The 23,977-nt window shown below is 45.3% G+C and overlaps 1 protein-coding gene across 1 annotated transcript; it reads left to right on the forward strand.

The window, feature by feature from the left end:
* Positions 1 to 18,095: 18,095 nt before the first annotated feature.
* Positions 18,096 to 22,737, forward strand: LOC311516734 (uncharacterized protein; the record flags this gene model as incomplete). Its single annotated transcript, XM_084621079.1, has 3 exons — positions 18,096 to 18,504; positions 19,093 to 19,413; positions 22,568 to 22,737. Exons 1-3 carry the CDS (start codon positions 18,099 to 18,101, stop codon positions 22,735 to 22,737), a joined length of 897 nt encoding a protein of 298 aa, XP_084477205.1. The 5' UTR covers positions 18,096 to 18,098.
* Between the last annotated feature and the right edge of the window lie 1,240 nt (positions 22,738 to 23,977).

The following is a 23,977-nucleotide window of genomic DNA, read 5'->3' on the forward strand; positions in this document are numbered from 1 at the left end:
AGCAAATTTTTTAGCAGGGTGAAGTGCCTGCAATATTGTTGGGTCCTCAACAGAGTTGGCCCTGCCCTTAGACACAACCCTGGGGATTCATGGGCTTGCCCACCAGCAGAACCCTCAGCACATTCTGTAGGGGTAGGGGAGATAGTCTCCTCTTCCTCCAAATTATCTTTTAGGGAACCTCACAGATTTCCTCTCCTTGCTCCCAAGTTAATAAAGTGACAGTTAGAGTTTACTTGAATCCCTCTTTTATCTTACAGGATTTACAGACTCAAACTTGAGATCTAAAGAAAATCTAAAACCAGTTGTGACAGAGAGAAAAGGGGATTGAGGTCCTTTAAGCCAGCTGTGCTGCTTTATCTTCCTCTGTGATTCCAGACAGAGTAGTTACTCCATAACAATAGGGTATTAGTTTGGAAAGAGCTAGACCCTTAATTTAGCATGGTTTTGTGAGAACAGTTTTCTTTCACTGTTGGAGAAAGATGGAAAAATAGTACCCTTAGTGTGTTATTGTGAAGAGGGTGTAGAGATATCTGCAGTAATTCCCTGCATGGTATTGATGTTATAAATTACAAAATAGCAACTCAGCAAAGGACACCGAGAGGTACTTTAGAAAACTACAGTGAGACTAGACAGACTTTCAATCCATCTATCAAAGTGACTGCAGATGGCATTTCCAGACAGGTGAAACAATAATAAATACTATAAAAGCAGACCCACCTGTCTCCGGATTACATTAATAAATAATACTTTTTTAAAAAAAATCAGTGCTGACCTGCTGGTTCTTGCTAGCATATGTTTCTTCATAACTCCCGGTAAAGGATGGGCTCTACAATATGCTCTTCAATAAAGAAAATTGTCAGTTTTACAAATGCGCATCTGTGAGGTTTGAAGCAAGAATGGACTTTCACACAGAAATCAATCATATTATGGTTAGTTACCCTTTTCTTCCCTAAGAGGACTGGCTGTAGAGCAAACATCTGGTCCAGACACATGGATCTTTAATCAGACAAGGTAATAATTTGTTTTCCAATTCTCAGTAACAACAAAATAGATCATCAAAGAGCACAGTCAAGAGTAGCCTCTCTCTGCTTTTTTTGCCTTGATGAAAATTCATTTATTTAGGGCTACACTAACAAGGATAGGTTCAAACGATGCAACTGCAAAATGTGAGTGTACCCAGTATATGAATATTTGCTTATGAAAATTGGATAAATGCACACGTGTAGTTTGCACCAGCTGCTACCTCAGGTACACACGGTAAGCTGCCAGGGCATGTTTGGCCCACCGAGTGGGAAGAGCAGTACCTTGCTGTGTGGTAGTGGTGGCAGTTCAGGTAGTGACATGTGTAGATCCAGGGACCAGGCAACAGTCCAAGGGTGGAGCCAGAGTCAGAGTAGAGATCATCCTTGAATTGAGGAATTGCCGATGATAATGAGATGATGATGATGATGCATGTGAGTGACGCAAATGAATTTGGCCCCCTTCTTGAAGAAGGATGTTAAGGGGGAACTGGGCTGGAAAACGCTTTAATGTATTGTCTGTTAAAGTTTGCAAAACCCAGGAATTTCTGTTTTCCCTGCGCTGTTGAAGTTGCCTTCCACTCTGTGATTGCCACTACCTTGCAGGGGTCCAAGGCAAGTCCTGCCAGGGAGATGACATAACCTAGGAACTCCACTGTGCTCTTGTCAAATTCACATCTGGGGGGCTTGCCTTTGAGTTGGTTCTGATAAAGCCGATCTAAAACAATATATTCATGGCAGTTATGGAGCTCTTGATTTTCAGAGAAGATAAGACTGTCATCTAAAGAGATGACCACAAATTGATCAAAAATATTCCTAAAGGCATCACTCAAAATGCTGGAAGGTAGAGGAAGAGTTACAGAGGATAAACAGTATAACTAAATATTCTAAATGGCCATACCAAGATCATAATGCCACCTTCCACTTGTTGGCTTCTGACTAAATATATGCTCCATGCAGATCTAATTGTGTGATGATCTGGGCTGAGCAGAGACTCTCCAGGAGCTCATTAATAAGGGGAAGAGAATATCAACTGCATACCATGATTTGATTTAGTTCCTGGTAATCGATGTTGGGTTGGAGAGAGCCATCCTTCTTGGCTACAAAGGGTGCCAGCTGGAGAGGTGGAGGGACAAATAAATCCCTTCTGCAGGTTTCCTTCCAAATATTCCTGGAGGGCTTGTACCTCTGGCTCAGAGAGCACGTAAATGTTTCTGAAGGGAAACTCCATTCTTGGGGACAATTCAATCTGTCAGTTATATCTGAGATGCAGTGTCTGCCTTCTTTTATCAAACATCTTGGAAAATTTCAGGTATTTGACAGGAACGTTTGGTGTGTCTGGGCCCGCTGCTTGCCTCTCTGGGAGTCTCAGAAGCTGGAGTATAACACAGAGTGTTGTCAACTGTAGACAAGAGATAGGGATGCATTCTCATTGGCACCACAGGGAGCATAAGAGCACCATTCTTGATTGCCAGCTGATTAGAGTGTCATGGGCAACAAGCCAAAGGGCATTAAGGACAACTAGTAACGTGGGGCACAAATCACCCTGAATTGCATGATTTCTGGGTGATGGCTTCCAGGGGTGCTGTTCGATACATTACAGGTCTTGAAGAGAGGGGTGACCTGTCGATGGTCTTGACGAGCTTGGGGAAGTCGTTGTGGAGAGTGGGACTCAGATGATCCTTGACAACTTCTTGGTCAATGAAGCTAACAGTGACACCCGAGTCGACCAGTGTCTCAAAGCAGAGCTTGGGCATTGCAGGGTGCCTGACATGGAGGGGAACACAAAGGGGGTGTGGGGTGCTGGTTAGCAGTTGTCAGGATTCCAGCAGAGTGGTGACAAAGCAGCTCACAGTGGGGCAGAGCCAAGTACGGACCCAGCTCTGGCCCTGCTGCTGAGGCTGGGTCCTGGGGTTTCCCAACTCAGGTGGGCAGCACTTCTTGGCTAGGCAACCTGCCACAAAATGCCTGGATTCCCCACAGTACAAGCAGAGTCACAGAGCCCACAGCTGGTTCCTTTAGTTAGCAGAAGGCAGGGTTGAACTTTGTCCATATGCATTGGCTCAGGGCCTGGTAAATTACTTGGAGTTGCCGAGGCCAGAAGGGTCCAGTTCAGTGAGGATTGGGGGATGTGCTTCTTTTCCTGGCCTCATTCTGTTAGTCGGTCATCAATCTTGATGCACAGATTCAATCAGGGCTAGGCAAGGTTTCCACCTGAGCTAATTCATCTTGAATAGTAGCATTGAGTCCTTGCTGGAAGTGGTGTCATTGTTCTGCCTCATTCCAATGGATATCAGCTGCAAGGCATGAAAACTTGATTGCATATCTGGCAACAGGCTGGGACCCTTGTTGGTGTGGAGGGGGTGGGAGGGATGATGAGCAACCTATGCAATGCGCTGTTAGGACCATCAAAAATACCTGCCACTGCCTGGACAAACTCCTCAAAACATTCGAGAAGAGGGCTAGATGTCTCCAATAGTGTGGAAACCCATTCCAGGTCCTCTTTGGTAAGCAGGCTAATCATGAGCCCTGCTTGGGACTGGTCTGTGGGTCTGATAGGAGTCACAGTATGCACACCAGGATACACTGATTCAAGAAATCCTTGAATTTGGTCCAGTTCCCACAGATCTTGTCCAGTAAGGGAACTTTGGGCTTGCAGACAGTCGGTGTGCAGGTTGGGGGGGGGCATAGGCACTGCCTGGGCTTGCACCTGGGACTGGAGGGCAGTTGCATGGGCCTGCATTTCATGGGCATGCACTTGGGCCTTCAGGACTGCATTCTGCTATCAAAATGCAGCAGTCTGGGTCTGCAGTTCCTGTAAGGCACCCTACTAAGTGCACAAGGCTGAGCTGTGCTCCCATAGTGGTCATTCCAGAAGAAAGCTCCCTGTCATTAAGCCCATTACGCCTACATCTGATCTTTTGTGGGCTGCCTATCTAGTGGGTGGAGCAGGACTTGCCTGGTGATTGTGGTGGCAATTTGGGTAATGACAAGCATAGGGATTAGGCACCAGTCCAAGGGTAGAACCAGAGTGAGGGTCAAGGAGCCAAGCTGGAGGTCAGAACCAGAGTCAGAAGTCAAAACCCCAGATGAAGGGTAAGCCAGAGAAGTAGTCAGAGACATAGCCAGGGGATCAGAGCCAGGAGTCGGAAGTCAAAGTCTAAGCCAGAGTCATAGTCAGGGATGTAGCCCAGAGGCAGGAGTCAGAAACCAGAGCAGAGCAGGCAGGTTGGGGTTGGGGCTAGGGCAGGAGCAGGATGGAGACCAAGGCAGAAGTAGGGCTTGGAGCAAGTACTGGAAGCAGGCTGGAGCAGGAAACAGACCTGAGAGCAGGGTAAGCTCAGCTGTGAGCATGGCATGCACTGAGCAGCCACTGTGCTGTGGCTGCTGCAAGACTCAAATAGTAGATGGCTGGCTGCCCTGCCCAATCAGGAAGCCCAATCATTTGGAGGGGGCTCATTGGGCCCAGCGGAGCTTGCTGGGTTGCTTAGCAACCAGGCTGGAGCCAACTGTGCCCCTGACATATACATACCCAACCACACTGACCATGCAAATGCTGCTTTTTGCGAGTGCAGCACATACATTATAGTTTTCATCTTTAACATGCTTTAACTAACCAATTTTCATTATATCCCTGTGAGCTAGGTATCTAAGCATTATTATCCCCATTTTACTGATGGAGAAACTGGAACAGAGCTAAGTGACTTGCCCTAATCCACAGAGTCAGTGTCACAGTCAGGATTAAAACAGGATTGGATCTAATTGCTCAGATTAGTAGAAAATGTTGCTTGTATACTTTCTTCCATAAAAATGAATTGCGTCATTGGCATTTTTAATATGAATGTTAAATACCTATTAAAACGCTATCCCAATTTGCCATGAATGTAGGGAGAGACCTAAGACTCTCTTGAACACATTATATTTTGATTGTGACTCACCTAAACTATAGATTTGAAAGTTGTTCGGGAACAAAAACCTCACCCTTTTGTTTCACAGAGATGCCTTACTTGGGCTTTCCTTTCAAATCATGAGAACAGAGGCTGAGGCTGAAACCCCAATAATCCTTTGGAGGAAAGTGATAGATAGATTTTACTACTGATGAGAAGCACTAGATGGACAACCTGGAGAATTAAGTCTTTCAGTAATTCACACAACAGGTGCAATGGGACTGTGAAGACAAGGAGAGCTCCTGGTCTCCTTGCTAACACCAAGCATTCACATAGTAGCATTTACCACCTCTGGTTGGCTAGGAGTCTCCATCCCATCCTCATAGACCTGGCCTCAGTTATACACACCTTTGTTACCTCCCATCTGAACTACAGCAATGCACTACACCTGGGCATGAAGCCTTCAATGCTTAGGAAACTCCAACTACTACAGAATGATATAGCATGTGTCCTGAGCAGCACAGGCTACCACAAGGATATCAAACCTGTCCTCTGATCTCTACACTGGCTTCCCAGAGGATATAGAGTCAAATGTGAGGTCTTGGTCCTTATCTTCAAGGCACCCAATGGCTTAACCCCACAATATCTGAAAGATTAACTAAAGCTTCAGGATGAGGACCATGGTCAATAACTCCACTCCTCAAGCACAATAGAACTTTCTTGTCAAAAGGGTAAAGCTTATCTGTGTAGGGGTTAGTCTTGGGGGTCAGTCTGAGACTCTGGAACAAACTGCTCAGGAACTAAGAACCATCGCAAATCTCAGCACCCTCCTCTCTAAGTGCAAAGCACACTTCTTCAACCAGGAATTTTCTATCATAAATGCATAGCGATGTGTTAAACAAAAATAAATAATCCCAAATCCTCCCAAAACAAAACACTGCACTGCAAACAGAGTTTTTCCCCCCAGGGGATGCGATGACAGAAAACACAAACCACACATGACAAATATTAGACATGTCACTTAACATACTACTGGTAGGCAGTTGGATGAGGTGACAAAAGGTGGTATTAGAACCTGAATAGAGCAGAATAGAATAGAACAGAATCCAGACAGTGGGGGACAAGCTTTCCCACAATGCCCAGCAATGTATTTTAACACTTTGCTGAGGGGACTATCATCGAGGCAGAGAAGATAATTTTATCTCTGTGAATAATCTTCAACCTCTTCTCAGACTGCCCCCAAAGGTATCAATTTGAGTATTGTTCTTTATTATGTAAACATCTGTCTATTAAGAACCAGAATGAGACAACCAATTCATTTCACAAAGGCCACTGAAGAGTCTTTAGATGGTCTACGACTATTGACATGGGTTGGAAAAGAATCATAACCTAATGAGAGACTCTTTATGACATTGCTAATCCCTTGTGCCCTTCACTCCCCTAGACCTGATCATTTTAACACTTCCAATGAGGAAGGAGGTTAATGAAAAAAAGATGGCTCTTGGTACAGTAATTTTATTTCCCATCAAAGAGGATTGTAATATTTCGTAAAAGTTCAGTTTTAACCATATTTTGCATCTAACATTCATACCCCAAATTATTTATTGCTCAAGCAGCGGCTTAAGTCATTTGAACAAATTTGTGAGCAATAACCTTTACCTCATTTCTTCAGATCTTTGCAGTAATTTCATAGGTGCTAGTTCTTTTCATTATTTTCTAGCTCATCACCTTTAGTATCATTTTGACTCAGAGCTCATTTCTTTGATGTATAATAATTTGTTGTAAGAACGTAGAGTACCAAGAGACAGGAAAACCTTCATCATTCAACATGAATGTGAATTGGATTTGATGATCAGAAGGAAACCGAAAAGAATTATTTATGCTTCCTCTCAACCATTTCTCTTGCACATAAGTCAGATTGCTACCATTTAAATTACAACGCTGGATTTATTTCACTCCAAAGAAATGCCATTTTGTTTAATACCAAAGGAGGACAAGTACAGAGGGCTCCCATTCCAGTTCCATTGATGACAATGGGAGTTTTAGGCACTGTTGGAAGCAGGATTGGGCTACATGTGTTTTAAAGCTATCTAGATGTGGTGCACATATGTGGATGTGTGTACTCATGCCTAGTGTGAAGAAGGTTATTTGTATTTTGTTACTGTTTAAAAATAATCTTATTTCCATATTGTCTTAGCACCAACATGTGCTATGTCTACTTACATAACCTGTGACAGATTTGATGGTAAAAAACTCAGTCTTTCTATAATTATGCAACATCAAAGACCCATTTGTCCATTTCTTTCATTCCCATCTCCATGCCTGTCTCCACCCCATGCCCATACCTGTTATGTCCTCCTATTTTCAGTCTGCCAAAGCACTGTAGTTTCTTTATTCAAGCCCATCTTTCCTTAAGACTAATTTCTTCCTCAGTGCTCTCAAAAAGTTATTCAGTTTTCTTAGTGTCTACTCTTCACAGGATGATTAAAATAACCAAAGAGGTATTTGTCAGCATGAAACACACAGCAGTGCTTCTCAGCTTGCCCTCGGAGTTTTTAGGTTGGGATATTGGTTTTGACTAAAAAACCTCAACTGAGCTGGGACTTTCCTACTTGAGACTCTCTCTCTCTCTCTCTCTCTCTCTCTCTTTCTCTGCATAACTTATTTCTCTGTCACAGCTGAGATCAATGGATGCACTCAGGATGGAGCCGTTTAAAAGAAAGGGAATCTTTGTGTAATGTCATCATCATTGTCAGATATTTTGTATGATTAAAAAAACATGCAAATCCCAATACTGAGTAATTGCTTGATCTTCCTGTGGTAACCCTTGTCCTCCCTCAACTTGTTTTGTTCCCCTCTCAACTGTCTGTTACCATCTCTTTCTCATCACATCTAAAAGAAAATTGCAAGACCATTAGGAGAGTGACCACAATTTTCTGTGGCTTCTGCAAAGTGTGTAGCACACTTTAGGGTCTGCAAAATAAAAAGTAATAATAATAATTAATAATATCATCCAGCCCCACAATAACCAGTAGGTTTCTATTCTGAACTGTCATCCCCACATGCACCCACAATTAGGCACCCAGATATGATAGTAAACGGTGAAATGTAAAAACCTAGATAAACATGGAGAGACAGATATGGAATTCTTCAGGAGCATGGAGCCATCTTTTAGGGAGTTCACATCTATTAAGTGCCTTTTAAACTATTTGGTGTGCTTTTGCATAAAATTGTATGTTATCCAAAGTCTATTAAAATAATTTTTTAAAAAATGAAATTTTGGGCCACATACTGCCTCTATCATGGACAGAGTGCAAAAAGTATGGCCCTCTGTGAGCCTATAGAGACAGATGTATAGATATGTGTTTCAAGTGTAACGATATTCCAAACTGTTCTTAATATATTAGACAGGCTAAAGAAGTGAAAACGAACACAATTCTGGCTCATGAAACACAAAGGAAAGAACTCAGTGTACCTATATACCAACTCCAATGTAAAAGTTACTTTGTGTGGCATCAGAATTCTGGAGCTAAGTGAAGCACAAGATGTGCTTATTTGCATATCACTATGCAGCATGCTCATCCAGGGCAGAGCTGTTTCACAGTGCTGGCATGTGAGCTTGGAAACAAATTAAAAGGTTTGGATATTGTTAAAAACAATGAAACTCAGATAATTTGCATGTTACCATTTATAGGACTGCATTGGTAAGGACACATAGAAACAGCTAATTTTAACAGCAATCATCAAACATTAAGGTTGAGCTCATGTATAACTCAGCCAAGTCCAGTGCTACTTTAGATTCAGAACAAATAGCCCTGAAAAATAATTCTTTGTAATATACTTTGCAATGATGTGACACTTTCCATCCAGGTCTTAAAGCATTTTGAAGACTATTCTCACCACACCCATGTAAGGTAGGTGAGTAATATTATTCCTATTTTAAAGACTAGCAAACTGAGCACAGAGAAATCAAGGGTATGTCTATACTACGCGCTGGATCCACGGGCAGCGATCGATCCAGCAGGGGTCGATTTATCGCGTCTACTCTAGACGTGATAAATCGACCCCCGAGCACTCTCCCGTCGACTCCGGTACTCCACCTCAAAGAGAGGCACAGGTGGAGTCAATGGGAGAGCGTCAACAGTCTACTCACCGCAGTGAAGACACCGCGGTGAGTAGATCTAAGTATTTCGACATAGCTGAAGTTGCATAACTTAGATCGATCCCCCCTCCCCCCCTCCCCAGTGTAGACAAGTAACTTTCTCAAGGTCATACAGGAAGCCTGTGGGACAGCTGGAAATAGAGCCCAGATGCTCTGATTCCCTCATATATTTTACCTATAAGATCATTCCTTTTAGATCCCCTGGGAAGTGGGGGGACTTTTTATACTTCTCATAGGTCAATTAAGTAAATAATTGTGTCATAAGAAATACCAAGCTGCCAAATATTATGAGGGAAAACAATAGTCCTACCATACAGGAAGTTTCAAGGAATCAAAATCTTTGCCAAATTAATATATTTCTCAGGGCTTCACTCTGTCCAGCAGCTACTACTGAAAATGAACAGCCTGTTCTCTGTACACTTCACAATGACCTAAAAAGGAAAGTGAGTGGATGTGTCAACGTTTTTAAAACAAAGAACATTTCAAATCACTTCTTCTAGCTAAGAGCAAACTGACAATTTTTAAACTTGGATCTTCAGCTGTATATAATGAGGTCATTATTGCACATGAATATTACTCCTCAATCAAATTGCTTGCAACCTCTGCCATAATAATTTGATTTAGATTGAAAAGAAACAATTGTAACCTACTTTTCAATTAACAGTGATTCTTTATTCTCCCATCCCCACTTTCCCTCCCAATTCTCTTTTCCTTTAATATTTATTATGGGCAAAAATAATCATATTCAGAAATTAAACGTCTGGAAAGGCCTTCAGAGGTTGCTTGTCAATTTGCTACAAGTTGAATTTTGTCTCTTCGCACAAATTCAAAGGAAAAAACCAAACTCTACTTCCCTCCCTCTCTTTTCTTTAAAGCAATAAATCTTCAAAGAAAATAGAAACTGAGAATATATCTTTTCATTCTGCAGCAGCAGAATAGTGGTGATGCAGTACCATAGTGCAGTTATAATTCAAGAATGCAAAACCTTACATGGCTAGTGTACTAAATGCTATTGTCTAGTGAAAGTGGAATACCAAGGGAATATTGAAGAGGAATCACCTATTGTCAGAAATACTTGTTTACCTTTTCCCTTTCCAAGAAGGATAACTAGATACTAAAAGAAGTTTTTCTACTTGGCAATATCTAGCACTATTTTTTGGTATTTTATAGGAATTAAGATATGTAATTCATATCTGTGCTTCTATATTACTATTACTTATCTAAACATCACTGTTAATAATTACTGATCATTATTATTTATTCACGTACTTCCATAATAACACTTTACAGATAAATAAAATGGCACATCTCCCCCCCATGAAGATTTCAGTCTAAATGTTATTGATTTAACAGAAGATAAGGAGATACATATATATCTAATCTCTCTATGAGTTCATTCACAAAAGTAAACAGATCAGAAGGTAGGCCACTAAGTAGAACTGTATATTATGGTTAATGCTCCTCTACCAGGATCCATGAAGAAATCTGGGCCAGGAGAAAAAAACCTCCCTGTTGGGGAGGAAATATGGTGTTTTCTGTACATGCTATCCTCTCTGTAACCAACTTCTACCTATATGGATGCTGTAAGCAGAGCCTGCAGCCCTGCCTGGGGTGAGCAACAGTTCTCCTTCCATGGCAGATCAGGAGAAGGGGGAGAAAGGCAACACCACATGCTATGGTGATGAGCATGGTATAAATGAAAGAAAGTTAGATTAGATAGAAGATGAACATTAGGAAGCGCTGAAGAGGATTAGATACTGCACAGGGAGGGTGGAGAGTCAAGAGCCAGATCACACTAGCATTCAGAACTGGCTGTGTGGAGAAGTTGGTGGGTTGCAGAAACAGGAGCTGACACAGGGCATACCAAAGGTTGGGCTGGATTCTGGACAGGGAATCAGGGTGAACTGGAGAAGGTCTTGAAGCCAAAGCAGGAAAGTGCCCTGCTAGGATAAGGGCTGACAGAGCAGATGAGCAGAGGAAGATGGCTGAGTCAGAAAAGGGACAGTGTAGGCTAGTGGGATGTTTCACCCTCCAGGGAAGTGAAGGAAACTCCATACCCAACTCTTTTTTAAAGCCCTTTTTGCAAGTCACTGTTTCTTATTTACAACAAGCAGAAAAAAATAAAACTTAGCTGAAAACACTGGTCATAATTCCCAACGGCTTCCCAGTCTCAACCAGTCAAGGAAAAAGAAAACATCTTCCTCCCCAGTAACCCCACTGGACCCAGCTTCCTCTTTATATATGCTGCCTAGCCCTGTGATTGACAGGGATCTCATAACTCTTTTCAGGCTGTAGCTTTTACCTTGTCACAAGTGATCTCCAGTCTGCATAAGGGATTGGGACCTGACAGGCATCATTGGCTGCTGAAGAGGAAAGCATGATGGGAACAATTAAGGATAAGTGGTTAAGTCACCTTTATGGCTGTTTTGCATTGCAGGAGCCATGCAAAGCAACTCCAGCATACCAGTGAATCTGGCCCTTCAAAACAGTCCAGTGTCAGATACACCTTTGAAACCAATGAAGAAATACAACTTTACATGCTGTAACACACACTTATGATAGAAATTATCAAGTTGATATAGCATTCATAACTGAGAGCAGTCAGTTAGGAGAGAAATAAATGGGTCAACAGGTATTTCACATTTGAGTGTCTCGCACTAGAGAGCACAGACCTGAAACTAAAAATCAGAAATACAACTACAGTCCCAGAAATAATGATCAAATGTGCTTCTGCTTAAAGTTCTCTAGTTTATGACCTTGGAAGGACACATGGAAATAATTCCCCTTTTAAGTCGTTCCTTCACTGCTGATGCTGCATCTGACAAAAAGAAACCATTCTGCTTGACAGAAAATGTACAAAATTAACAACTTTCAGGATGGGGTTTTCAAAGGATCCTAAGGGAGTTGGATGCCCAAATCCTATTGGAATGCAATAGATATTTGAGTACCTAAGTCCAAAGAGATCATTGAAAATCCCAACCTAACATCTCACATGGTAACTGATAATATATGAAAGAGCTGAGACCTGTTAGAATACATTGCACTGTCCTTCACATAATAATGGTTGACACATATTCAGAAATTTATTTTACTTCAAGAATAGTTTATCGCATAACTGTTATCTGCACCTTCCTCTGATGCAACTGACACTGGGCACAGTTGGAGACAAGATACTGGAGTAAATGAACTAGTGGTCTGAGCTTGTGTGGTTATTCCATTATTCCTATTTGCACAGAGCACAGATGAGTATGGCCAGGTCTACACTACAAACTCAAATCGGTTATAACTATGTCACTTAGGGGTGTGAAAAATCCACACGCGTGAGTAATGTAGATATACCAACCTAATCCCTGGTGTAGACAGTGCACCTCCCATCAACATAGCTACCATCTCTTGAGGAAGTGGATTAACTACGCGAATGGGAGAATCTCTCCCATCAGTGTAGTGGCATCTTCACATGAAGACGAGCCCTATTTGTGTACAAGATGCATAATGCTCTCCTTTGCACTCTCTTGGTCCTAGTGCTGCTTTGACTCAGCAAGACCAGTCTCGTGAGCCAGGTTAATCTTATACGAGGTACAAATGTCTCCAAAGCACTTAGTATCTGCAGAAAGTTCCCTCCTGCATGTTGGATTATACTGTCTATGACACTGGCAAACCAAGTGCCAGCTCTTGCCAAGGCTTTAGGCCTCAGGCGAGCACTGACAAATTCATTGCTAGAAACCAGTCTGTTTCACCTCTGTGTTAGTATGGTTAAAATGATCATTCAATTTATAACAATGTGTTTAGTTTTTAGACTTCATGAAATGCTTGTAAATCGCTGCATACATTAATCTCACTTATAATATCTTTATCACATGTTATAAAGCAATATTTAAGTTTTTGCTTTATAACTGTAAAAGATGTTTGCTCTGAAACTGTGAACCTGGGATCATCTCCTGCTCATCAGGAAGGCTACCAAAATGAAATGGACCATTGTGGGACATCACAATGCAAAGACTTTTTAATTGCCCCTTCACACTAATAAAAAGGCTACGTGCAAAAGGGCTGGTCCCATCAGCTTGAATTCTGGAAGAAGGAAATAAAAATAGTTGAAAAGAAGAATTTTCATCTCTTTGCTGTTTGGACTCTCACAGGGCCAGAGCTACAAAACAGAAGCTCAGATCCCCAGGATCAACCTCGGTTAGCTCTAAAACACATTCAGAGATGACAGACTACTACAACTCTGTTGCCTTTTAAAAGCATAGACCATAACTCATTTGTGTATATATGTCTGCCTGCTTTAACCTTGTAATAACTCTCATTTCTTTTTCCTAGTTAATAAATCTTTAGTTAGTTTACTATAGAATAGGCTACAAGTGTTGTCTTTGGTGAGAGATCTAAGATACAAATTGACATGGGGTAAGTGACTGGTCTCTTGGGACTAGGAGCAACCTGAATATTTTGTGATCTTTGGTGTATAGCAACCAACTATCACTAAGTCCAGTTTGCCTGGGTGGCAAGATAGACTGGAATATCTGTGACTCTGTGGTAAGACTGTTATAGTGCTTTAGGAGTTCATATTTGTTACTGGGTTGGTGAAATCTAACTATAGAACACACAACCAGTTTGGGGTCCTGACCAGCTTCTTGACAGTCTGCCCTGAGGTTCATGGTCATGAACCACTCCACAAAACATGACACTGTCCAATCTACTTTTGAACATGCCCATGGTAGATGTAAGCAGGGTCTGAATGAGCTCTCCCCTGACATCTAGGGATGAGCTGAGGAAGAGGACTTCAGAGGCCAACCTTATTTGCATGGACACACTCACCCTGCCTGGGTTCTAAGCATGATGAGGCTGCTTTGCCCAAATGATCACTTTTGGCTGCTGTTGGATCACAAGTCACTTTATTATTGGGGCAGGGGTAAAAAAGGGTTGTTATCTTTGTTGTGTGAATCAAGGGAGTCAGAATTGTGCTTGGCATGCCCTGATTGAGGGGTTCACTCAACTAAACTGCACTCACTAGGCAGGGGACAGGGATGCCAAAGCCCAGTAGAGTTGAGAGAGGGTGAAGACAGGTATTTGTATCTGGTGGTGTAGGCCTTGCCTAAGAGTCTTAGACATCATTTGACACTTCCTCTCTCTAGTGTGTAATGACAAAGTTGATTAAGACTCAATTGAGAGTCTTTTGTTGCAGGCCAATAGAGCTGAAATCACTAATAACCAGGTCTAAGCATTAAAGCTGCTTTGGGACAGAGTCTCTGATGCAAAAGGCCACCCAGTCTGCACAAGCAGGGAGCAGTGGCGCTGGAACCGGAGGGGCCAGGGCCCTCCCACTTTTTGAAAGTGGACAGGCCTGGCCCATCCACTTTTCACCAGGGTGGACCCTTCCCCTCATCTCACCCCCAAGGCCCCACCCCTCGGCCAGGCCAGAGTGGAGCCCGAGCAGTTGTGGGAGCTGTGCGGACCCTTCACCTGCCTGTGGTGCAGGAGGGACTAAAAGCAGCACCTGGCTTGTGCCCCCCACCCCAAGCTCCCTGCCCAGCCCAGAGCAGGTGGAGGTGGAAGGTCCGTGACCCTTGCGCTGGCTCCCTGCAGCTGCCCATGCAGCTCTCCCTGACCCAGCTCCAGCTCGCAGTCCGGCCATGATAAGAGCTGCACAGACAGCTGTGGGAAGTTGTGGACCCTCCACCTGCCCTGGGCATGGTGCCTGGGGAGCAGGGACACAGGCCATGGGCTGCTCTTGATGGGCCTCCCCGCACTGCAAGCTGTGGAGGGTCTGCCGCAGCTCCCCACAGCTTCCTGCATGGCTCTTATCATGGCCAGACTGCGGCTCCAAAGCCTCCCCCCACACTCACCTCAGCCGGAGCCATGTCAGGGAGAGCCGCGCAGGCAGCTGTGGGGATCCTGGGTCCCTCCACCTGCCCTGGGCGGGGGGCACAAGGGGCAGGGACACAGGCAGGGGCTGCTTTCAGCCCAACCCCACCCCGGGGTGGGGGGAAGGGGGAAGGCTCCACAGCCCCACTCCAGCTTCCGACTTGGCCAGGGGTTGTGCCTCCAGGAAAGAGGAGGGGTGGGGTGGGGCCTCAAGGGGCAGGGTGCGGCCTCGAGGGGCAGAGTGGGGCCCCCCACCCCCTCCCACTTTTGGGAAGGCTCCGACGCCCTTTGCAATGAGGATTCCTCATGAACAACTCAAATCATAGAGCTGAAATCACTGAGCGCTCATGACATCCCAGAGGGAACGGAGTGGTGTGGCTAGCAGCTGGAGGGCAGAGCAGCCGGTGGAATGGCAGCCAGCGGAGCGGCTGACGCCAGAGCGAGCACCTGGACAACAGAACAAGCGAGATGCCTTTCCCCTACTCCCCGCACCGTAATCTGGGTGGGAGGGGAACTCACGCAGATGCACCTCTGAATTCTGGGTCTTCACTGACCAAGGACAACAACTGTGAGTTGGGTGCAGTGGAGAGAGAAGGGAGGGGCACGTTAAAGAAACTTCTGGTCTTTGGACTTAAGAACCTGAGGTAAAAGGACACAGCTCAAAATGCTTTGGGGTGTGGGTTTTGCTCATGGTTTTATGTTTATGAATCCTGCTTGCAGCGTTTTCCCAAGTTAATGCCAGGTTACTTTTCCCCTTTTTATTAAAATTTTCTTTTCTACACTCAAATTATGTGCTTGCCCAAGGGGTGGTGTGCATTTGTCCCAGGTTACAGGGTGGAGGCTTGAGCCGGTTCTGTGTTGCATTGTTGAAAAGAACCCCCTAGATATTGAACCTGGACCTTGTTGCTACTGATGCCAACTGGCAAAAGGGTTACATAAAAGATACCATTTTTTTGTAGTTCCAACATTTCTGATGGGATGAGGCCTAACATGGGTGGGATCTGGTACCCAAGTGGACAACAAAACATTCAAGAGTAGTCCAATGTCCCTTGGACAAATATCTTCCAAACAATCACTTGTAAGTTTAATAATTGGTTTTGTCATTCATAACTCATTCAGTAACTGAAATGCATTTTATTGCCACAAGATGGCTCAGTCTAGCCTCCCACTGAAACACATTGTGTTCCTTCTGTTTTTCATAAACAGCTTGAAACAAAATAGTTTCAAAGACTACAGTGATGGTTTTGCAGGCTGAATCTGCTTTACAGAGAACACTCACTGTAAATGAAAACCAGGACAGGAACACACCTGAGGCCTGATTCTCCAAAGCCCTGCACTATAGGCCTGATTCTAAGTCTAAGGGAGTCAAAGACAAAATTCCCATTGACTTCAGTGGGTGCACAAGAGAGCCCTATGACACCAGCCCTGATCCTGCATTCCTTAGCAGCCAAAAATACCACTGACTCCTGTGGAATTTTTGAATGTAAAAGGAATTCAGAATCAAGCTCCTGAGGCTGCTTTAATGCCTATTTGAGTTTATGGAAAGGCCTCAACTAATTTCAGTGGACTTTGGATCAGGCCTCTTGGGGATATCTTCCTTACTACTGCTGTTCACAAACTCTGACCTAAATCAGAGTTCTTTGGTACACTAAAGTTTTTTAAGTGCTGCTTTATAGATGACTAGACAAAAATCTATATCATATTAGGCTTTAATTAATTAATGTTATGCAAAATATTAGGCTGAATGTTATGCAACATTAATGTTATGCAAAATACTAGGCTGAAAATGACTTCACTTAGATATGCACCATCAAATGTCTCAAGAGGTGAAAACTGTCATCTGTTTTCAAATCATATTGCCGCAAGAAGAGCCACAGGGAACATGACAATTCCTTGGAGGCTAGATTTCTGTGGGACATAGAAAGAAACAATTCAAGGTTGTTGGCGGCATTCACTGAGCAGCTGGAGACAGCCAGAGCGCTGGTTCTGGGCCTGAGAAACAAGCACTGACTGGTGGGATCGCATTGTCATGCAGGTTTGGGATGACAAGCAGTGGCTGCAGAACTTTCGGATGAGCAAGACCACATTCCTGGATTTGTGTGCAGAACTCACCTGAGCCCTACAGTGCAGGGACACCAAAATGGGAGCTGCACTGAGAGTGGAGAGGAGAGTGGCTATTGCACTGTGGAAACTTGAAATGCCAGATTACTACCAGTCAGTCAGGAATCAATTTGGTGTCGGAAATCCACCACAGGGGCCCTTGTCAAACAAGTATGCAGGGCCATTAATCACCTCCTGCTACAGAGGACTATCACAGGACTGGGCAATGTACAGGACATAGTGGATGGTTTTGTAGTAATGAGGTTCCCAAACTAGGGTGGGGAGGAGTGATAGATGGCACACATATCCCTATTTTAGCACTGACCACCTTGCCAGAGTACATCAGCAGAAAGGGCTACTTTTCTATGGTAATGCAAGCATTGGTGGATCACCGAGGATGCTTTACCAACATCAGTGTGAGCTGGTCAGGGAAGGTGCACGACATGTACATCATGAAGACCACAGGACTGTTCATAAAACTGCAAGCAGGGACTTTCTTTCCCAACCGGCGAATTACCACTGGGAATAGTGATCCTAAGCCCTGGTCTACACTAGGACTTTAGGTCGAATTTAGCAACGTTAAATCGATTTAAACCTGCACCCGTCCACACAGTGAAGCCCTTTATTTCGACTTAAAGGGCTCTTAAAATCGATTTCCTTAGTCCACCCCTGACAAGTGGATTAGCGCTTAAATCGACGTTCCCAGCTCGAATTTGGGGTACTGTGGACACAATTCGATGGTATTGGCCTCCGGGAGCTATCCCAGAGTGCTCCATTCTGACCGCTCTGGACAGCACTCTCAACTCAGATGCACTGGCCAGGTAGACAGGAAAAGAACCGCGAACTTTTGAATCTCATTTCCTGTTTGGCCAGCGTGGCAAGCTGCAGGTGACCATGCAGAGCTCATCAGCACAGGTGACCATGATGGAGTCCCAGAATCGCAAAAGAGCTCCAGCATGGACCGAACGGGAGGTACGGGATCTGATCGCTGTTTGGGGAGAGGAATCCGTGCTATCAGAACTCCGTTCCAGTTTTCGAAATGCCAAAACCTTTGTGAAAATCTCCCAGGGCATGAAGGACAGAGGCCATAACAGGGACCCGAAGCAGTGCCGCGTGAAACTGAAGGAGCTGAGGCAAGCCTACCAGAAAACCAGAGAGGCGAACAGCCGCTCTGGGTCAGAGCCCCAAACATGCCGCTTCTATGATGAGCTGCATGCCATTTTAGGGGGTTCAGCCACCACTACCCCAGCCGTGTTGTTTGACTCCTTCAATGGAGATGGAGGCAATACGGAAGCAGGTTTTGGGGACGAAGAAGATGATGAGGAGGAGGAGGTTGTAGATAGCTCACAGCAAGCAAGCGGAGAAACCGGTTTTCCCGACAGCCAGGAACTGTTTCTCACCCTAGACCTGGAGCCAGTACCCCCCGAACCCACCCAAGGCTGCCTCCTGGACCCAGCAGGCGGAGAAGGGACCTCTGGTGAGTGTACCTTTTAAAATGCTATACATGGTTTAAAAGCAAGCATGTGAAAGGATTACTTTGCCCTGGCATTTGCAGTTCTCCTAGATGTAGTCCTAAAGCCTTTGCAAAAGGTTTCTGGGGAGGGCAGCCTTATTTCGTCCTTCATGGTAGGACACTTTTATCACTCCAGGCCAGTAACACATACTTGGGAATCACTGTAGAACAAAGCATTGCAGTGTATGTTTGCTGGCATTCAACCAAAATCCGTTCTTTCTCTCTCTGTGTTATCCTCAGGAGAGTGAGATATAATTCATGGTCACCTGGTTGAAATAGGGTGCTTTTCTTCAGGGACACTCAGTATAGCCCATTCCTGCTGGGCTGTTTGCCTGTGGCTGAACAGAAATGTTCCCCGCTGTTAGCCACGGGGAGGGGGGAGGGTTGAGGGGGTAGTCACGCGGTGGGAGGAGGCAAAATGCGACCTTGTAACGAAAGCACATGTGCTATGTATGTAATGTTAACAGCAAGGTTTACCCTGAAAGAGTGTAGCGACTGTTTTATAAAATGTGTCTTTTTAAATACCGCTGTCCCTTTTTTTTTCTCCACCAGCTGGATGTGTTTCAATGATCACAGGATCTTCTCCTTCCCAGAGGCTAGTGAAGCTTAGAAAGAAAAAAAAACGCACTCAAGATGAAATGTTCTCCGAGCTAATGCTGTCCTCCCACACTGACAGAGCACAGACGAATGCGTGGAGGCAAATAATGTCAGAGTGCAGGAAAGCACAAAATGACCGGGAGGAGAGGTGGACGGCTGAAGAGAGTAAGTGGCGGGCTGAAGACAGGGCTGAAGCTCAAATGTGGCGGCAGCGTGATGAGAGGAGGCAGGATTCAATGCTGAGGCTGCTGCAGGACCAAACCAGAATGCTCCAGTGTATGGTTGAGCTGCAGCAAAGGCAGCTGGAGCACAGACTGCCACTGCTGCCCCTCTGTAACCAACCGCCCTCCTCCCCAAGTTCCATAGCCTCCACACCCAGACGCCCAAGAACGCGGTGGGGGGGCCTCCGGCCAACCAGCCACTCCACAACAGAGGATTGCCCAAAAAAAAGAAGGCTGTCATTCAATAAATTTTAAAGTTGTAAACTTTTAAAGTGCTGTGCTTAAAGTGCTGTGTGGCATTTTCCTTCCCTCCTCCACCACCCCTCCTGGGATACCTTGGTAGTCATCCCCCTATTTGTGTGATGAATGAATAACGAATGCATGACTGTGAAGCAGCAATGACTTTATTGCCTGTGCAAGCGGTGATTAAAGGGAGGAGGGGAGGGTGGTTAGCTTACAGGGAAGTAGAGTGAACCAAGGGGCGGGGGGTTTCATCAAGGAGAAACAAACAGAACTTTCACACTGTAGCCTGGCCAGTCATGAAACTGGTTTTCAAAGCTTCTCTGATGCATACCGCGCCCTCCTGAGCTCTTCTAACCGCCCTGGTGTCTGGCTGCGCGTAACCAGCAGCCAGGCGATTTGCCTCAATCTCCCACCCCGCCATAAACGTCTCCCCCTTACTCTCACAGATATTGTGGAGCACACAGCAAGCAGTAATAACAGTGGGAATATTGGTTTCGCTGAGGTCTAAGCGAGTCAGTAAACTGCGCCAGCGCGCCTTTAAACGTCCAAATGCACATTCTACCACCATTCTGCACTTGCTCAGCCTGTAGTTGAACAGCTCCTGACTACTGTCCAGGCTGCCTGTGTACGGCTTCATGAGCCATGGCATTAAGGGGTAGGCTGGGTCCCCAAGGATACATATAGGCATTTCAACATCCCCAACAGTTATTTTCTGGTCTGGGAAGAAAGTCCCTTCCTGCAGCTTTTGAAACAGACCAGAGTTCCTGAAGATGCGAGCGTCATGCACCTTTCCCGGCCATCCCACATTGATGTTGGTGAAACGTCCCTTGTGATCCACCAGAGCTTGCAGCACTATCGAAAAGTACCCCTTGCGGTTTATGTACTCGCCGGCTTGGTGCTCTGGTGCCAAGATAGGGATATGGGTTCCGTCTATAGCCCCACCACAGTTAGGGAATCCCATTGCAGCAAAGCCATCCACTATGACCTGCACATTTCCCAGGGTCACTACCCTTGATATCAGCAGATCTTTGATTGCGTGAGCTACTTGCATCACAGCAGCCCCCACAGTAGATTTGCCCACTCCAAATTGATTCCCAACTGACCGGTAGCTGTCTGGCATTGCAAGCTTCCACAGGGCTATCGCCACTCGCTTCTCAACTGTGAGGGCTGCTCTCATCTTGGTATTCATGCGCTTCAGGGCAGGGGAAAGCAAGTCACAAAGTTCCATGAAAGTGCCCTTACGCATGCGAAAGTTTTGCAGCCACTGGGAATCGTCCCAGACCTGCAACACTATGCGGTCCCACCAGTCTGTGCTTGTTTCCCGAGCCCAGAATCGGCGTTCCACAGCATGAACCTGCCCCATTAGCACCATGATGCATGCATTGGCAGGGCCCATGCTTTCAGAGAAATCTGTGTCCATGTCCTGATCACTCACGGGACCGCGCTGACGTCGCCTCCTCGCCCGGTATCGCGTTGCCATGTTCTGGTGCTGCATATACTGCTGGATAATGCGTGTGGTGGTTGATGTGCTCCTAATTGCCAAAATGAGCTCAGCGGCCTCCATGCTTGCCTTGGTATGGCGTCCGCACAGAAAGAAGGCGCGGAACGATTGTCTGCTGTTGCTCTGACGGAGGGAGGGGCGACTGACGACACGGCTTACAGGGTTGGCTTCAGGGAGCTAAAATCAACAAAGGGTGTGCCTGTACATCAAGGAGTATTTCAGGCAGGACTGCACGGAGGGTTCCAATAAGAAATGGTGCACCAAAGTTATCGTTGTTTTTGGAACAAGGAGGTTAGCCTGGCCTCTGATTGATACATGGCTAGATTAACCTCGCTGTGCCTTCTCTGTGACTGACTGCAGTGTGATCTAGACAGGGGAGGAGGAAAATGAGTCCAAAACAAATCTGGTCTATTTCTTGTTCTGACCCACTCCATCGATCCTTTACATCTTTGGCTGGCAGCAGACAAAAAAGGCGCAAAATGATTGTCTGCCCTTGCTTTCACGGGGGGAGGGAGGGTGGGAACGGGGTCCTGACGATATGTACCCAGAACCACCCGCGACAATGTTTTAGCCCCATCAGGCATTGGGATATCAACCCAGAATTCCAATGGGCAGCGGAGACTGCGGGAACTGTGGGATAGCTACCCACAGTGCAACGCTCCAGAAGTCGATGCTTGCCTCGGTACTGTGGAAGTGCTCCGCCGAGTTAATGCACTTAATGCACTTAGAGCATTTTCTGTGGGGACACAAACACTCGAATATATAAAACCGATTTCAAAAAAACCAACTTCTATAAATTCAACCTAATTTCGTAGTGTAGACATACCCTAAGAGACACAGCACACCCCTTGCTCCCACGGCTCATGAAGCCATACACTGGCCACCTTGACAGCACCAAGGAGTGCTTCAACTACAGGTTCAGCAGGTGCAGAATGACAGTTGAATGAGCCTTTGGTCATTTGAAGGGTCGCTGTCATTATCAACTTACAACAGGGGTAGTCAATAGGTGGACCACAGGCCAAATTTGGACATCCAGACACTTTTGAACGGACCCCAAAATCTTTTTATTTACTTATTATTATCATTTTGTAAAATTATTTTCTCTGGAGTCTGGACCTTGACTATACCTCGACCAAGAAATTTGGACCTTGACAAAAAATAATTGACTACCCCTCACTTACAAGATTGGACCTCAGTGAAAAAAATATCCCAATGGTTATAGCTGCCTGTAGTGTACTGCATAATGTCTGTGAAGCAAAGGGAGAAAAGTTTCCTCTGGGTTGGAGGATGGAGGTGGAGCGGCTGTCTGCTGAATTTGCACAGCCAGTTATAAGGGCTATGAGAAAAGCTCAATGCAGAGCTATATAGCTATGGGAGGCTTTGAAAGACCAAAGTATGTGTTTAATAGTGAGCCAAAATATGTGTTTTTCTGTAGTGTGCTCTACCTAGCCTTGTTCTTTTGTAGCACAGTATGAATCTCGCAGTGAGTGCTGTGTGTGTAGGAATATAACATTGCCAATGCACCTATTAATACTGTCTGAGAATGATGTTATGGGTTCTGTGACAAAACGAAGTAATAGGAAATTAGTGGGTGTCAGACCTGCTCAGCACCAGCCAGCATATGTTGTGAACTAATAAAGATGAATTACGTTCCAAAAAATAGAGTTTTATTCTGTAACATGAACCAAATAAAAAAAGCTTAGAACTTTAGGAACTTAATAAATTAAGAGAACACAACTTATGAAGGGGAAAGAACAGTTATTTCCATTTCAGTTACACATACACCAACTATGCCTTTCACAGGTCAGTGTACATGCAGCTGCGATTGTCTTTAATGTCCCATAGTGCGGAGTGGTAAGGGTAGTGAAGTGGCTCCTGATGGCACGTGGAATGTTATGGGGAGGTCCTGACATTGAGTTGTCTATGGGCTTGTGATGGAATATCTACCCCACACCGGCTGGAAGGGGTTACTCCTAGGAGGGAAATACCAGAGTGTCTTAGAGCAACTGCGGATGGAACCAATCAGAGGGGGGTTGTAGGGAGCAACTAAACTGTACTCACCAGGGCTCATATAAAAGGAGATACAGGGCTAGAGTCAGGTAGTCATAGCCTGGGGCTCCAGGAGTAAGGACTGTATTCCTAGCAGGTAAAAGAGGCACTAGCACCATGGACAGGGCTGTTGCTAGCACAGACCAGGGGAGAGAGAGGGCGCTCCTAGTTGGCTGCTGGGACTGACTAGCAGAAGCCCTGAAGTAAGGGTGAAGAAGGAGCTGGGGTTGCAGGGAAGTGACCCAGGTAAATGTACTGAACAGTTGGAAGGGACGCAGCACGTGGCTGCCAACTACAAGGTTCCTGGGTAAGGACTGGAGTAGTGAGCAGGCCCGGGTCCCCCCCCATTCGCCACTGAGGAAAGTGGCTGGACAAATGGACTGCGAGGTACTGACCCCCAGAAGGGGGAAACACAGATGGTGACACAGCTGGAGGACCGAGTCATGAAGAAGACGCAGCAGCTCCTGGAGAGACTGCCATCAGAAGCAGAGACAGTGACGGGGTGCAAACGGTGGACAGGAGGGCGTCATCCTTGAGTTAATCCCCATAGAAACCAGGAGATGGCACCAGTCCAGTGGTGAGTGTTGCAAACCATGACAGTGCTGCAGAGGGAAGCGACCACAGGATTCTTGGACCTGCAGGTCTACCAGAGTCCCCAGCATCTCTCTTTTCTGCCTGAGCAGTATTAGAAAGTGTCCTAACGCGATGGAAGAAATAAAACAGCCCTCCTGTCATAACCGTACAGCTAAGGGTAGCCTAAAATTCCTCCTTACCTGTAAGGGGTTAAGAAGCTCAAATAACCTGGTTGGCACCTGACCAAAAGGAC

This window comes from Lepidochelys olivacea (genome assembly GCF_965140295.1).
Source record: "Lepidochelys olivacea isolate rLepOli2 genome assembly, chromosome: 2".
Classification (NCBI taxonomy): Eukaryota; Metazoa; Chordata; order Testudines; family Cheloniidae; genus Lepidochelys; species Lepidochelys olivacea.